This window comes from Halyomorpha halys, unplaced genomic scaffold, assembly GCF_000696795.3.
Source record: "Halyomorpha halys isolate HHAL.00 unplaced genomic scaffold, Hhal_1.1 Scaffold447.1, whole genome shotgun sequence".
Classification (NCBI taxonomy): domain Eukaryota; kingdom Metazoa; phylum Arthropoda; class Insecta; order Hemiptera; family Pentatomidae; genus Halyomorpha; species Halyomorpha halys.
Genome location: NW_027107551.1, coordinates 613,152 through 631,031, shown reverse-complemented (window position 1 = coordinate 631,031; position 17,880 = coordinate 613,152). Strand labels below are relative to the sequence as shown.

The following is a 17,880-nucleotide window of genomic DNA, read 5'->3' as shown; positions in this document are numbered from 1 at the left end:
GGACAAATAAATAAATATATAGTGTTGAGACTATTTTGGATGTTTAATTAATTAATTGATAAAAATTACCTGGTCTCGAAAAATTTTGAAATAATATAATTATAATTTAGATTATTTGGTCTGGGCTGCTGTCAATATTTTTAAGTAGTGTTTGAGTTTCAAGAGACTGAATGACTCCATTCCAAATCTTAATCCTGGGAAAAATCTCTTAGATGTAAGAGATTTGAAAATCTCTCTAGGTTGTAAATAGTTCCACTAACTATTGCACCACAAAGATGGTATTGGATATTAATTTAATTTGATATAATTTAAACTGTATACTTAATTAATTGAGAAAATCTTCTTCTAGAAAAAGGTAAGTTAATTAAAAGTTGTGCTATAATGGATGGAAAATCAATTATATATTAGTCCTTTATGAACAACACTTTTGACTTTATATGAATCTACATCTGTATCTTAAATAATAATATTACATCTATAACTCAGAATATTCAATAGAAAACTTCACAATCCATTAAATTTTTATTCAAAGTAACTTCTAATTCAGAGGAAATATATCTTATATCTTTACATATATTTATACCTTTTCCATAATGTTTTTTGTTTTTATGTTCATAGTTAAATAAGCTGAGTGCTGCCATAGAGAAATTTAACAGGAAAGAGGTATCACAAGAGTTCGAAAGGATCAATTCACAAATAAAATCATTGGGACATATATCATCTTCGGTAATACTTTTTTTTTTTAATGACCTAAGTTTTTCATGTGTAAGCTCCATTGATTTCATTTTCATGATGGTCTCATTGTATTTCAACTAATCCACTGAATATAGATTGTTTTTCCGTTTGGGAGTTTCTTTCCTAAGCGACTTTTACAGTTTGAATCCTAAATACTCCTCCAGGGGTAATGAGATCACTCAAGAAAACTCCATTGACTCATTGCTGAAGTCCCTAGGAAAGAAACTGAACAATAAGAATGGGTGAGGATAAAGTAGAGTGATATGATGTACTCCCTTAATAAAGGTGTGAGATATCAAGAGCTCTATTGGCCAAGGTTACTAGTTTCCTTTTCACATTTTTTTTTTTTTTTTTTTTTCAAAGGTTGTGAATATAGTCTACCAATGACTGAGACAGATTTATGATTGAATTTTATCAAAACACCTTAGAGATTTAATCTAATGGGTTCAGTTGGAAATTTTGGAAATATATCGGGGATTTTTTATGGTTTGGAATTCACAGGTAAAAATCGAGAAAGTTTTCTTCAGTATTAAAATTTAACATATTGCTTCAATTTTAAGAAGCTGTGGTATAGCAAATATGGCCCAATTGGCGGAATGGAAACTTGGCTCCTCCCCTACTCTGGTTAGAACAGGTTGGTTACCTATAAATTACCCCAACGTATGCCTGAAATTTACAGGATGGGGGTAATAAAAAACAAAAAGGATTAAATGTGAGTGGATCATATAAAAACGGGTGGAACAATAAAAACCTAATTAAAAAAAAAAATATATATATATATTAAAAGTTATGTTTTAAATCAATTTATTAGTTCTATTAAATGAACCCAATTTATTAATAATCAAAATCTGAAAAAATTTCTAAATATATTATATAAACTACTAATTACTATTACATTTTTTCAACAATATTATGTAAAATTTCATAGTTGCCTTATATTCAGATAAACACAGTATTTTCTTTGTGAAAATTTGAAGATAATGTCAATGTTTTATTTATTTATAAATTTGAAGTTATTCATCGCAATAATGTATGCTCCAAAATACCTTCTTCAGCACATAATAAACCACTTACCAGTATTCACTCCTGATACATCATTTCTTAAGAGACTTTTCACAAAAAAAATGCAGTATGCTTACGTGTATTTTAATTAAAGAAATAGACAGTTGCAGGATTCATATCAGGTTTAAAACTGAGGCATAAAACAATGTTTTAACTATGTTTCAGAACATGGGAAAATTATTGTTTGTATCCATGATGTATCAGATCAAATACCAGTACCTACACTTAATTATTAAAATCATACAATAGAATATAGCCTACTCCCTTTTGGTATTAATTGATTGTTATTTTTTTTTCAGCCCATCGGGGAACTTCTTTGCTCAGAAATAAGTTTAGTTCCCAATATTTCTGAGGTCAGTCGAACTAAGTCAACTAGAAAGTTTAATCAACGACCAACAAATTACCAACTTCGCCCTGGTTTGCAAGATATGAACTGACAAAAACTAGAGTATTCAAATTAAATTACCAAAAGGAAACAAATGTTTTCATTAGAACAGGTACTTTAGATTTTTTAGGCAATTAGTTTTGATTTAAAGCATATCTTATGTTTGCAAAAGACCATTATAAATGATCTACTCAAACTATATTGATTTTTATTTTTGAAATCATTTTTAATTTTAGTGCATTTTCTAAATTATTTTTATGATTTGTATACTTTGTCAATGAATATACTTAAAATTTATTTAATAACTTGTGTTATAAAATAACACAGATTCTTAAGCAAATCATTACTGATAAAATTTTGTTTGAATATTTAAAACATGATGAAAGGTTATGTAAATTATTACATTAAATCAACTTTTGTAATTAATTAAAAACTTTTTGTTATTTAGTACTCCCATTAATCCTTCTTTTTTTATTTCTGGCTGTAGTAGAAATAATAATAGCTTATGGAACAACTTTGAGATTTACTAACATACTACTATAACTCATTATTTACTAACATATACATCTACAAAATAAAAAGCATTATTGAAAATATGTGACACAAATTTGAATCACATACTGAAATCTCCAAAGAACAGTTCATTCAATTAGAGGATATTAATAAAATATTCTGTATCCAGAAGTTCAGATACACAATGGAATATCTCATTGCTCCAATTTTGGTGGATATTTATTTAGAAGATTTATTAGATTCAGTTATTTCCAAAATCCTATTTCCTATCTTGTTAATGTTTTATTTTGTTGAATACATAATCACTACCGAACTAACTAAGAATAATGAAAAAGTAATATTTTTAGATGAATTCAAAAACTATTCCCCGATTAAATTTTATCTTCCATCCTTTTCGAAAGTACAATACATTAGACGAGTCAATGTCCAAAGATATAAATTTAATACTGTAAGAAATTTAGTAGACAGTTTAGGTCATGACAGTTAACATCCCTACACGCCTAAAAACAGCAGAAAATAAAAGAGTGAACCTCCTGTCAATAAGTAGATACTCACACTGACTTGCTTGCCAACTACTGAAACACTACCAAAACCTCAAGATACCAACATTAAAAAATAGTACACAATTCCCTCTATACCAAAAATTTCCAAAAGAATATCAAAAACTCTAACCAATAACAGAAATAAATATGATTATGCCATAATCCACAAAAGCACAACTACTTTATCTAGACTTTACAGTAGAACTGAAGACAAAGATAAATTAAAGCTACAATTCAAAATAGTACATGAGATTCCCTGTGAAGAGAACTGAGGAAAGTCTTGTTTTGAAACACCTGAGCCATATCTCAAAGAGTGCATCAACATAAATACAGCTGTATCTCTATAACAAAAACCTAACAAATCAGATTAAACTGGTCTCACTACTCATTTCAGGCAAACAGGACATAATTCAAATTTGACACACCCAAAATACTCCAAGAGAAAATCAATTTCAAACGAAATCTAAAAGAAATGATCACCTTAAAAAAATATATGAATCAGGTTATTAACTAAAAATCAGATGTACATAGTTTAAATTGTTATTATTATAATCTCATAAACAGATAAGACACAATTAGCAGCTCTAATAATAAATCCAAATCAGAAATAAATAGACTGACTACCTGCTGGAAAGAACAGTTAAGTATATGTATATATATATATTTATTTGTATTTTGTATTATCGTCCTATAAATGTTGGTATAAAATAGTATTTACAAATTTAGAGAAAGACTAGAGGACACAGGTGGTATAAAAGGTTAGAATAATATACTTGATTTAATTATATTAATATAGTAACAGATTTCATTGTAATTCAAATGAAGTATTTCATTCTATGCTTAATAATTTCAGTTCTTTCTGTTGATAGGTCATTTGATTCTTTATTTTACTTTATAAAATCATTTAGACATCATATTCCTAGTGCTATTCTTGAGATTTTCTTTCTTATTAATGAAAAATTCTTCCTGACCTGTAAAAAAAGACTTAAAGTTAAGTGATTCAAATAAATCATTTTTTACTGTATAATGCGGTACATAATAAAAAATTAGTAGGAAGGTTTTCAAAATAATATAATCAAAAGTCAGAACAAGTACCATTCAAAAAATACTATTAATTATGAAGAACTAACACTATTTTTGCAAGTAAATGAATACAAATCATCTATTATATTACTGCATCTAGTAATATTTAATCAACAGTATTGATATACTGAAGGTAATGGTGAACCACTAGAATGTTTTCTTTGGTGTAATAAAGATGCATCTTACTTTGTAGGTAGAGTGTTATATCTTGATCAACAGAAAGATCCTTTGGAGTGTTTCCATTGTGGTCTGTAGTTGTCAGGGAAGCTCCAGCTGCTACAAGCATGCAACATATATTCTTGTCTTTAGATTCAACAGCTTTATGCAAAGCTGATTGTCCTCTACAAAAGGGGAAGAAGATATTAATTTCTTAGACATTTAAATCAGTATTCAATATCATAAACATTTGTTATAGTATCTGTGGAAGTTTTGACTATTATATTCAACTATCACAATCTATTTTCTTCTCTCTTCCTCTCACTTGATATGTATTCAGATATTGATTCATATTTATCTTTTGTTCTAATTTTATTCTTTTTGTTTTTCAGGAATTTTTACCCTTTTTGTTACTTCTTTATTCATAATGTCATCCAAACCACATTTCCAGCTCTTCTGCCCATTATTAAGTTCTTACTATTAATTTGTGGAAATTTGTTATCTTAATTGAAACAATTTTTGTATATACTCCAAACTAAATATAATTCATATATATATTTTAATCCTTATTTTTTCTTTTTCATCAGGGCTGTTTCCCATTTTTTTTTCATTAAAATAGTACTTTTTTTTATGTTTATCTATCTATCCAAATTCCAGTGCACTCCACAAGGATAACATGATGAATAAAGAAGTAACAAAAAGGGTATACATTCCTGAAAAAGAAAAAGAATAAAGAAGTAGTGTTTATTTTTGTTTTGATAGAAGAAAAGTAGGCGATAAAGTTATAATTTTATACAATGTGATGATTGTTATTATTATTGAAATTGAATCTACAGCTGGGCCCTGTTTCATAATGAAAGCTTACTAACTAACTATTAGCCCATAGTACAAGTGTAGAAACTAGTGTGGTAATGATACTAACACCTATTTTTTCATAATAGGGGTGACTATTAGTGATATTACAGGAATTAAAAAATATTAAAGTACAAGTCTGTGTTATTGAATTAAGATAAATTTACAAGACTAATAGTATTAGTTTGTACTTTATTATGAGACAGGGCCCTGGTTGACAATTCACAAGCAATCACTTATCGTGGAGAAATTTAAATCCAAGGAGATGGATCCTTGCTAAAATGTTTTAGTGGAAGGTATGACACATAAATGTTAACTCACTCAGCATCACCTAAAATAAATATGAGCCAATATTCTGTAATCAGGTTTTGCTTCCTATTATCATTATTATTCTTCTTTTTTATTAGGATTCCAAGTGAATTAAAAAAAAAAAGTTACTAGAATGTTTTCGAACTTTTTGACAAGTTTTGCTGAATATTAATTGTTTTATTCTGACACATATATTTTAATTTGAATTCTGTTTCATATAAAATGTTTTCAATTGAAAATATTTGATATTCGGGTTTTATTCATTTTTAACCTAAAAATGTATATAATAGCATAATGATGACATCAAATACTTTTTAAACATAATTAATTATTTCTAAATACAAAGCAATATCTATGAAATAAGTAAATGCTATTTACAAATGAACATAATTTAGATGTTAATAGTTTTTAATAAATAATGTTTTCATGTTCTGAAGACCTATTTAACTATTTTGAGAACAATGTAATTGCTTCTTTTGTATATGGAGTTTCTAAATTTTATTTAAAATTTCCTAGTTTCTTGGAAAAATAAATTAAAGTTATTATTAATTGTGAGATAGGTTCAACTAACAGATTAAAAATAATAATGATGTTTAATAATGTCACCCATTGCTCAGTGGTGTCCTAGTCCTTAATCTTACTTCTGCTGAACATCAATCCATAGTAATGCTTTGTGAATTTATGAATTTTTTTTTCTCATGATAATCTGTAGATATTTATATTTGTAAAAGTAAGCATTATTTATCATTTAACAATTTTCTCATATATTTGTCATTTTATTGATTAGTGTTGTATGTTTTTTTCGGGATATATAAGGTTTGCTTGTAATGATTTCTTTAGCAACCACATATGTTGTTATTGAGATCTCTCAAAAAGTAAATTATGTATGTATGGTTTTTAAGTAAACATGAAATAATTGACCATTTTGATCCGACTGCACTCTAAACAATTTTTTTATGGCTGGCAGAATAGGATCTGATTATGGATGAAAAAAATTGTTTTATGTCTTATGGATCAATGATAATGATTAAATCTTATTTTCTAATCAACTTTGATCAAAAATTAATCAGTAGGATCAAGAAATATAAACCCACTTTTGGTCTTCTACTAAATTTATTATTTGATGTGGAGCTGAGGTGATAAGATATTTGATGATGTCTCTCTGACCATGAAAGGCTGCCATATGAAGAGCAGTTTCACCATTTCCATTTTTAGAAAGAAGTGAATAACCCTCTGAATGAAGTTCTTTTAACTGTAATGAAAATTTAATTAGACACCAAGTGCATTTATGAATACTTATTGACATAAACATAAAGATTTGTATCATCAATTGATATTTTGTGAATTACAACACCTTATTTTTTTTTATACTAAATATTTTTTCAGTAGGAAATAATTTTAATATGGAATTTCAGAATCAAGCCAAAGGTATAATAAAGCTAGTAATTGATTTTGAAAACATATTAAAAATTTCCTGATTTTTTTCTTTATGGATTATTTAGTAGCCTTCTTAATTTAGCCTTTTATTTTTTATTAATGTTACATTGATAAAATATTCCTCATGATGTTTTGTACCCTCTGTTCATCTTCAGGTGTTGATTCTACAAATGGTTACTAACTGTTGTTTTTTATTGTATTTTGAATCTTCATTACATTGCCAATAAAGGAATGAGAATCTACTTGTCCGATCATACTACTTCCCAAAATGGCTAATGTTCTTAAGATACAAAAACTTGATTTTTTGGCTCTGTTAAGTAAAAAAAAAAGTGTGTCATTTCCTTTTAGAAAATGGTTTAGTTTTTTTTACTATACAAGGGATACAGTAAGTGCCATTAAAAATAAGTATTGAAATATTTAACATATACGCCCCCTAAAGTTCATTTTATTTATTTATATTGTGTTTATTTTACTTAATTATTATTTTAGTTTTATTTAATTTTGTTTAATATCATTTGATCTAGGCCGACAAATGTTCTTGAAATTGCCCAAAATTCTTTGGGGACCACGTATCAGAATAAAGATTGACTTATATACAGGGTGTTTTAGGGTTAAGTGGCCAAACTGAAAATATGGACTAAGGACCTCAAAAAAAGAAAAAAATCCTCTGAAGGTATGTCCGCAAACGCTTTGCTTAGGAAATATTTACACCTAAAGATTTTCATTGTTAGGAATTATTTTACATTATATGAAATGAATAAAACCTATTTATTTCTTCTAACTACTTTATTAATTAAATATAAACATTAAGATTCGTATTAAACGTTGTTCAAAGTGAAGGTATGTCCGCAAACGATTTGTTTAGGAGATGGATTTGATAGAACAGTAATGTGGCCTTATATCTCAAACTGTATAAAAACTATTGGCAACATAAGGATAAATACTATTTGGAATTAGCATTGGGAACTGCCAATAACATTTATCAGTTTGTAAGAGGCTTTCGCAGAATACTCATCATTATGCCTTCAATTTATACTAATGGTGAATATGCCGATATGGTGTTTGTGTACGGTTCTTGCAATGGTAATACTAATGCTGCCCGTCTTTAATATGCCAGGTGATTTCCGAATAGAAGATTACCAAACAATCTATCTTTAGCTCTACGTTTCAACGTCTTAGAGAAACTGGTACATTTGCTATAAACACCGGGTACAGAATTTATTACCACAAGATTTTCAGCAAAGAAGACATTTTTCAGATTGGTGCTTAAATCAAGTTGAGCATAATCCACAATTGCCTTTTTTTGTGTTATGATCTCCTCTTGTGAGATTGTGACATGTCGTACATCGACCAACCTACTCACTATAATTGTCTGTTTAAAAAGTCAGATAAGTAAGGCTACCACGGAGGGCGAAAGTGGAGGGTTTCACGCCGTTTTTCAATTATACAAGAAACAATAATTTAATAGGTCAGCATTTCTTGCCGCCTTTCGATGCGGGCACAATTCTAGAATTTCTTAATAATGGTTACTAAGATCTAGTTGAACATATTCTACTACAACTGAGATGGGACATGTGGCTTCAATTAGATGGCTGTCTTGCACGTTATGGAAGATGTCCATGACAATGGCTAAATCTTAATTATCCCAATCAATGGATTGGCCGTGGAGGACCAGTGACTTCGCCTGCACGCTCTCTAGACCTGACACCACTGGATTTTTTTGTTTGGGATGGCATTAAAAAAAAAAAAAATGTAAGGCCAGTCAATGATCTTAATTCTTTACGAAGAAGGATAATTGAATGTTGTGAATCGATAACACATATCTAGTGCCGTTCTGCCCGCCACTGCTGCTGTTGAAGAAGAATGCCGAGCCTGTCTAATACTCAAGGAAATCACTTTGAACAACATTTGACATGAATTTAATGTTTACGTTTAATTAATAAAGTAGTTGGAACAAATAAATAAGTTTTATTTATTTCATATAACCTAAATATACCTTTCCTTCATATACCTTTCCTTCCCACCTTCTGACCTATTAGTTGCCACGGAGAAGCTTCAAGAAGACTTGAATAGAATTATTCAGTGGGCACAAGAAAACAAGCTTAAGTTGAATGCAGAGAAAACTATGAAAATCGTAATAGGATCCAATCACTTCCTGAAAACCATTATTCATATTCCAACCTTATTCTTCAACAACACTCCAATACAATTACATCCATACGTTAAAAACCTTGGTGTTACTGTAGACCAAACTCTCTTCTGGAAAAACAACGTCTCCGATATTTCCCGGCGTACCTTCTCCACCCTAAAGCGTTTAAACTATCTTCGTCACCTACTTCCTTTTAAAACCCATAGGCTCCTGGTTACTTCCTTAATCTTCCCCCACTTTGATTATTGTTGTGTGGTTTACATGGGTGTCTCTGGGGATCTCGAAGCAAAATTAAAACGGCTAGTTCATTGATTTGTACGGTACATCTTTGGGATACCAAGGGACGCCTGTCACCCGATTTTATGAACAGGTGAAATGGCTTCACCCCTCCTTCCGTCGTAGATATTTTCTTGCTTCCTCTACCAAGTTTTGCAATCCCGCCGTCCATCGTACATCTCTGATATCCTTCAATTTAAATCCTCAGTACATTCCTGCAATACTTCAGACTTTTATGAATCGCATCGAACCGCTGCTTTTGGTAGATCTTTACTCATCCGTTCCTCTTCCCTATGGAATTCTAATCCCTCCTTTATTCGTAGTTCTAATACCCTTCAAATCTTCTAATCTCGTATCTTCGACTACCTTCAGTCCACCCAATTCTTATATACCCTATTCTAATATACCCCAGTATTTGCTTTTTTTATCATTTTTTTTTCTTTTAATTTATTATCAGAAGTCATCTTATGTTTGACGATATGACATGAGGTTTTATTTTATTTGTTCTATCACGATTTAATATATTCTGTTAAGTATTCTTGTTTATTTGTATTATATTGACGCCTGTATATTATTCTAAAGGGATCAATCCCAAATAATTAAAGATGATTATTATTAAATAATTCATAACAATGAAAATCTTTATGTGTGAATATCTCCTAAACAAAGCGTCTGCGGACATACCTTCAGAGGAATTTTTTTTCTTGTTTTGAGGTTCTTAATTCATATTTCCAGTTTGGCCACTTAACCCTGTACTATATATATTGTTTATAATCATAAATTTGACAATAAACTACCTTTTTCAGATCTCCTTTTTTCGCTGCATCTAGCACTCGGTTCGAAGATCTTCCAAAAAGACTCCTAAAATATAGGAAAAAATATAAAATGGAGAAATAGATGAGATTCAGTATGATTCAACTAAAAAATTATTTACTCTTTTACATATTGTTTTTACTAATTAATTTAATTCCGTTCAACGAAATCAAAGGTAAAAATACTAGCTTTAGTTAAAGGTTTTATTTTTGAAAATCTAAAACGCTAATGGATTTTAAGCGAAACGTTTTATTTTTTAGGTTGAATAATATGATAGAGAGATTGCCATTCGTTGGACTCTCTATTTAAGTTTTAAATGTAATGAATTAAGTTGAGTAATTAAGTTAGTTTTCGTTAATTTCGTCACTATTCTGAAAGCTTGTCTGCTAACCAATTCAAAAATTCTTAATAAAATTATAGCATTAATTTATGATTTTTTTTTTTTAGAAATTAATTGCTTAAGCCTTTCTTGTCGTCCAATCTTTAAATATTCACAAACAGGAATGATGACTTAATCATACTGGAAATTTACAATATGAGTAGGGGAGAAATACGAGAAAAACAGTATTAACTACAAACACATTGGTACCTACATCATTATTGAAGCTTTGCATTCGTAATAAAACTGAATACAAATAAATCTATTATTGGAAACTGGACAAGTGATTGATATTTGTAAATTCACCATATTTATAAATAGAGATTAAATTTAATAATCTCCTAAAGTTAACCAATGTAAACTGCATAGAATTAAAAAAAAGTGTAAAACATATATATAATTTAAGTTTCTAATACATTTGATTAATTGAGGATTCAAAATTGTGACGCTCGTAATTGTCTTTAAAGTTCACTGTTATATTACTTTTTTAAAATCTGTGAAGCGTGTTAGTTCTTTTTGTTAGTAGAATTAATTTTATGTAATGATGAGTGATTTAGTTTTATCCATTCATACTACCTGAGATATTATCTTTGAAGTTGATTGTACGTTGGTTGTGCATTAATGACATAATAATTTCTCGCTTTAGGTGAGATTAGGTGTTTTGTGTCGAGTTTAGGTTTTTTAATAATTTTTTTTTGTTTTCTTGTAAATTTACGTGAAACTTTATTTAATTATTTATTTATTAACCTTATTTTCGTTGCTAGTTTTTCTAGTATAATTTATATTTATTTATTCGATATCAATAAAAATTATTGAGGAAGATAACCACATTATACCCACAATTTTTTATAATAAAACTGTATGACAGTAAACATTTTTATAACAGTTTTTATTATATTATTTTTACTATATTTGTGACGTTTCGGCCCTAATTCATCGGCCGTTCTTAAAACCCAACCCCTAGTCACACTCCTAAAATATAGTTTCAAGTACATAACACAAGGAAGTACTTGTAAATTATCATAATATTTATTTTCTTCTCCTATTTTCAGCTATTTAGTTGGTAATTTTTTCGATGCTTCAGTCTTAACTTAACTCAGTCTGAACTAAGTAATCATAAAAGAGAAATGAAAAAAGTGAAAAATATTTTTGCTATATTTTAAAATTCAAGATAAAAATGACCAACTAAATATCTGAACGAAGAAGAAGAAAACAAAATTGTAATAATTTATAAGTACTTCCTTGTGTTGTATGCATGAGACTATATTATAGTAGTGAATTGGGGTGAAGAGAATTGTGTTTTGAGAATGGTCAATAGATTAGGACTGAAACGTTATAAATATGTTTAAAAATAATATAAAACTTATAAAAATGTTTATTGTTTTATAATTTGAATTATGAAGTGAAATCTGTGTAAAGAATAGAATCTGACGTTTTGAACTGTTTCTTGTTCATTACAAAAAACTGTTCAATTTTTTTATTCTAAAATACCTACAGAAACAGGTTAAAATTTTGTGTGAAAAAATCAATCAATAGAATAAATTCCATAGATTGAGAACTAAATTAGCCTGGAGTTTAAATATTATTTTTTGGATCCAGGTGATGGGCACAATCTAAACATTAATATTTATCTAATTATAAATTATATTAATTATATTTATCTAATTATCTAAATATAAATATTTACACCAGATTCATGGACAAAATCGTATGATTTTTTTTTCATGAAAACGTCACGTGCATATTTCCGAATATGCCGTTTGGAAAAAAAAAACGAGATGGAAAATTGGACTTATAAAAAAAACTTAAAATATTGATAGAAGCGCTAGAATTCATAAATATAAATCCATAAAACTGACTACTTTCGTGACTAAATTTTTTAATTTGTTTTATTTTAGTAGTCCATAAATAAAAATAGAGGTAAGTAAATATTAATTGAAGATTGCCTATACGATCTACAACCACGATTTGGACGGACACAAATTATAAATATTTTAAATTTAAATAGATTTTTTTTAAACTAATGAATAAAATATCTATTCGTTATTATATTAAATATATGACTTTTTATTTTATTCATTTGTTAATTAGGAATAACGAATAAAATGTTTACAATATAATTTAAAAAGAAATACATTGTATGAAGATAGTAGTGGTGATGAAGAAAGGTAAATAATAGATAAAAAACTTTATTACTAACCAACGTTTCGCCCAGGGCTTCATCGGGGCTAAATGAGAACAAGATACTAAGCCCTGCAAAGTCAGTCAAAACGTTGATTAGTAATAAAGTTTTTTATCTATTATTTACCTTTCTTCATCACCATTCGCACTATCTTCCTTTAATCTGGTCAACTATTACTCTTCCAAGAAAAAAATAAATACAAATAAATGTTGTTTATACTTTCATCATGAATAATTATGTTTTTCATACCTCCTTCTAGCTTTCAAGTTAGATAGGAATTATTTTCCAGTCCTCTTCTTTATCCTGGATATTTTGAGGATATATTAAATGAAATAATATTCATTAATAACAATCGAATAAAATAAAACATGTTGTATTTTTCTGAGAGAAATAAATCACATACTATTCGTTATACAAAATACAGTAGTACACTCGCACACCCACTTTAATATTAGTTTACTTTGAGGACATAGTCGTTATTTATTCATCAATAGACTTGTAATATATAAACAAATATGTTATCTATTAACAAAAATATATTGAAAAAATAAATTTTTGATTTTGAAAATGAATTGAAGTTTTTTTTTGGAAGACAAAGCAAGACCGAAGCATCTGAAAAAATATATTTATTTCCATGAGAAGAAAAAGGTTACCATCTTTATAATTACAACAAAAGATTATAAGTTAGTTCTATTCAGCTAAGAAATGAAGGAATAGTGCTTGTTTATTGTGATGTTAATTAGATCAAAATAATTAATTTTTTTTTTGTGTTATAGATAATAGTGTTTTGTTACTAAGTAGAGATAGTAAGAATTCGCTATGGAAATATAACATGCCACTAAATTGTATCAATTCATATTACGTCAAAATTTTAAAACGGCTGATAATGCACGTACTGCCTTGAATTCAGGTTATCATTCTGGTTGCTCCCTTATCATCATGGAAATAATTAACCTCTATTTTTTAAAGATATTCAGTAATAAAATAATGCACATAATAAAGCATAAGTGTTAGATGTTCCCTAAAACCTCTTAGCGAAAACCCTAAGTTACCTATCTTTATATATATATATATATAGAGAGAGAGAAATGGTTTATTCATCCTTTGCTGCCCAAATACATCAGGTTGCTGCATTACACAGCATACTAATCAATCCGTGATCGGACATATATAAATTACATATATTTACATGATATAATAAAAAAAGAAAGAAAACAGTTTTTTTCCCCCCACAGTTTCCTTTTACAATCAGTTCCAGTCTACATACTAAATACAAATATTCCAATTTATTCATTTTTTTCTTTCCCTTTCTTGTCCCTTCCATTGCAACTTTTCACAATTTTTATTTCATTTGATCGACAAATTCACCCTTCTAGATCCTCTCCAGTGACCCGCTAAACAAATTCACTATTAGACAGCAATGTGAGATCAGACCATTAATAATAGTCACAGCAGTGGATCAGTTTACAGAAAAACAAACAAATAAATACATTTTACCAAAACAAAACTAATACATATATTTAAAGGAAAATATAATAAAAAGTTGGTTAAAAGAAATACTTGAATGGATAAATAAAGTTTAAAAAAATAAGTAAATAAAAATAATAATAATAAAATAATTTAATGAATAATTAAATATAAAAGGGAATGGAATCTTTGTCCACAATAAACTTATCAAATGCCCGAATCAAAGGCCCGAAGTAGGGATAAAGTTTTGGGGTTAAAAATTTTATTTTACAATTTTTTTCGAAAATTCGTATTTAAGGGTTTCTTGCGGTGTTAAAAACGAATATCAATTTTGTTTCACTCCAAAAAAATATTGTATCATACTTTCAAAGGTCAGTCGTACTGATTATTTTCAATATAGTACTAATATACTTATACATTACTAACACACTTAAAAGATTCGTCTCTTTCCGAGAAATAAGACAAAATATTAATGATTCCCTTAAGGGTTGCTTGAGATTCTAAAAACAAATGTAATTCCATGTATTGGTTTATTTATCCAAATCATAATAATAAAGTGTGCGTTAATGTTTAATTTGAAATAAATACAATAATTTATTTCAAACTATCAATTTTATTCATTATACTATATACATCCTCAAATATATCAATAACGAAGCATTGTCGGGTCCGCTAGTGTTATGTAAAAATGAACATAAAATAATAGTATAAAAGCTGAAAATTTCAACAATTGTATTTAATAAAATATTTTTAATATCACTTACCCTTCCCTTTATTTTTAAACAAAAGTGAATTTAATATTATTTTATAATCTTATAAATTTAATTCCAATCATGTTATTTAAAAAAAAATAATCCTCTGTTTGCTTTTTAAAAAAATGTTGATATTTCCTCAATATACTTACAATCTTTGTTTTTATCCATGTAACAATAATTATTTTATTTTTATTTATGTATTTTTAATATTTTCATTATATTTCTATTACCAAGTGACCCATATTTAAGAAAACCACTCGGCTTCGCTGTTATGTAGTTATTGTCGGAGTGGAGAGTCATATAAGAACGCATCTTGTTTTTCAGGATATAACTCCAGGAATCTATAAATTTCAATGGAAGATATTTGGCGAACGTAGTAGTGTTTAGGATTTTGTTTTTGATTGGTTATTCTTATACTTAACATTTTATATGGTTATTCTTAAACATTATATTTATACATGGAAAATTAATTCTATGACGAACAATTTAATCTTAAAATCGTTGTTTTATGCAACGCCGTTCTTATAATTCACTCAGCAGTTTAAAACCCGGACACTCTGACTTTCCCTCCAGCATTTTTTTTTCTTTTTTTTTTAGTTCCCATGTATTGAATATATTCCGTAAAATTACAGTTTTAGTCTGGGATCAGAGCCTTAACACATGGCAAAGAAGTAACAGTGAACTGTTTGCAGAGACTAGTCCATCAATGTATGAATATGAAAGCAAGGAGGTTAAGATAGGCGGGGCCAGTGGTTCGAAGCAATCCATCATTACGCCTCTACACAACAATGAATGCCACTATAATTGCCAAGAGACCACTTAGGAGGCCGAAAACCAGATGTATAGACAGAATCAACAATGATGAGACAGAGCTGTATGCAGCAAACTGAAAAGCAATAGCCAAGACAGGCAGGCGTGGAGAAGGCTGGTTCAGGCGGCCGAAGGTCTACAAGTCTCTAGAGCCAACCGAAAAAATGGTTGATTTAGCTAACTTCAATTTGAATGCTGTTAGACATCGATTTAACGCAAAATTAACATTTTTTGATTTTATTTTGGCGAATATCTTAGGGGCGAATGCCAGATGTACAGATTTCTATTAGCACTCAAATTTAAGCTATGTATTAAAATGTAGTTTCTATTATCTTTATAGAAGTAACAGTATCTATGATAATTACCTAAATAAATTCACTCAGTGGTTTATTCCGTGTTATTTAAAACGAAATTTTGAGATGTTATGGTATATAAAATTATAAATATATAATATATAAAAATATTATGAATATATAAAATTTAAAACAAGATTTTTGAAAAACAGTATCTCGGGAATTATTGAACAAAAACTTAGTTAAGTTCTTATATACACTAATTGAACAAAGATTATAATACGTTTTTATCGTGTTTTTCACGCCATTGGAAGATTTTTAATTCTGAAGGAATTATTTTAAAGGACACAGTCCAAGCCTGTTTTGTACTAATCAAATGAAATAGAAAAAAATATTAATCATAATCAAAAATATTATTTGACTTTTTTTTTTTTTTTGGCTAAATGTATACCACGAGTGTTAATTATACACAAATAAAAAAAAAAACTGGGAAAAATATAAATTGTTTGTTGCAGTTAGATATGACTACTATTGTATATATATATTATTTTCCGATCCATTGTGACCATCTGCTACAATATTAATAAAGTTAATGGAATTATATAAATATTTATTAAACTAATATTAAATTGTATATGAAATGTTGTACTTTTTTTGAGACCAAGTATGAATTAATAGTATCTGAAATTTCAGATATCAAAATGAACAGTTTTAAACTAATTTGAATAGAAATGAGGAATATTCTGGAACTAGTGTGCAATGAGTCTTGATTATACATTTATTAAATATTAAAAACAAATTAATAGGTATAGACTAATTACCTATTATCAGGAAAAACAAGGCGGAAACCATTTGAAAAACTTATATTACTCATAACAATACTGGGTACAGAAGGTAATTCAGTTTTTTGGCACATTTCCTTAACCGTTGGTTTGGACCCTGTCTCTTCATTCTCATTGTTAATGCAATTGTTTTCTTGATCACACTTCACTTCTTTGACTACGTCACTGAAAAAAAATCAAACCATATTATTTGCGGTTCGGGAAAAAGGTTTTGGTCTGTTTCTAATAATTGCAATTGCTACGTTTCTGGCCTTTCGCCCCAAGAAAGGTGGTTAGGGGGTTCCAGAATTATTCCATTTATTATGTATTTATATTATATATTCCTATCGGTTCCTTATGGGAACCGAACTACTGTTCTTAGAAATCTATTTAAATTAAATGCTAGTACTATACAGCCCCCACCTCCTTCATGGTACAGGTCCATGAAGGGTATTTAAACCATCAACACAAGTTGAGATAATGTTGAATTTATTGTGGCTATTTAACGATCAGGTATAATCCATAAAAGAGAGCTTATGGGTAAAAGATAATTATTATTTAATATTGATTTATAAATGAAATTTAATGAGAATACTGGGCTTTACTTTTATTAAATTTGTTTTGGCATTCAAAATAACAGTGTAAGACTATCACTTATCTGATGTGGGGTGCGGGTTCCAGTTCCTCTTCTTCGACCTGGCTTTAGCTGGTCCAGGGTTTCTGATTTCTTCTGTTGGTAGGGCTTATTTATTCTGCTTTCTCTGATCTTCTACCCTACTACTGTCGCTAGCTAGGACCTCTACTGCTCTGCTACAACTCTAGAACTCCTTGAATCCTCAGATAGATCTGCTCCTACGCTTC

The 17,880-nt window shown here is 28.5% G+C and overlaps 2 protein-coding genes across 4 annotated transcripts in view; one reads left to right on the top strand and one right to left on the bottom strand.

Annotated features, from left to right (window-relative positions):
* Positions 1–2,576, top strand: part of LOC106682840 (pentatricopeptide repeat-containing protein 2, mitochondrial) — a gene marked incomplete at its 5' end in the record, with an annotated part of 8,952 nt that extends 6,376 nt beyond the window's left edge. Inside the window, 2 exon segments of the mRNA XM_067045913.1 lie at positions 619–726; positions 2,097–2,576. Coding sequence (XP_066902014.1) covers positions 619–726; positions 2,097–2,234 — 246 coding nt within the window.
* Positions 2,577–4,005: 1,429 nt separating this feature from the next.
* Positions 4,006–17,880, bottom strand: part of rdgA (retinal degeneration A) — a 54,928-nt gene continuing 41,053 nt past the window's right edge. For 2 of the 3 annotated variants that reach the window (XM_014423937.1, XM_014423935.2), the window contains exons 15-19: positions 17,020–17,205; positions 10,297–10,360; positions 6,732–6,889; positions 4,507–4,661; positions 4,006–4,208 (exon numbers count right to left, since the gene is read on the bottom strand). In XM_014423937.1, coding sequence (XP_014279423.1) covers positions 4,138–4,208; positions 4,507–4,661; positions 6,732–6,889; positions 10,297–10,360; positions 17,020–17,205 — 634 coding nt within the window. In that variant the 3' untranslated portion in view covers positions 4,006–4,137. The remainder of the gene's footprint in view (positions 4,209–4,506; positions 4,662–6,731; positions 6,890–10,296; positions 10,361–17,019; positions 17,206–17,880) is intronic. The other variant, XM_014423938.2, reaches the window with a different exon arrangement.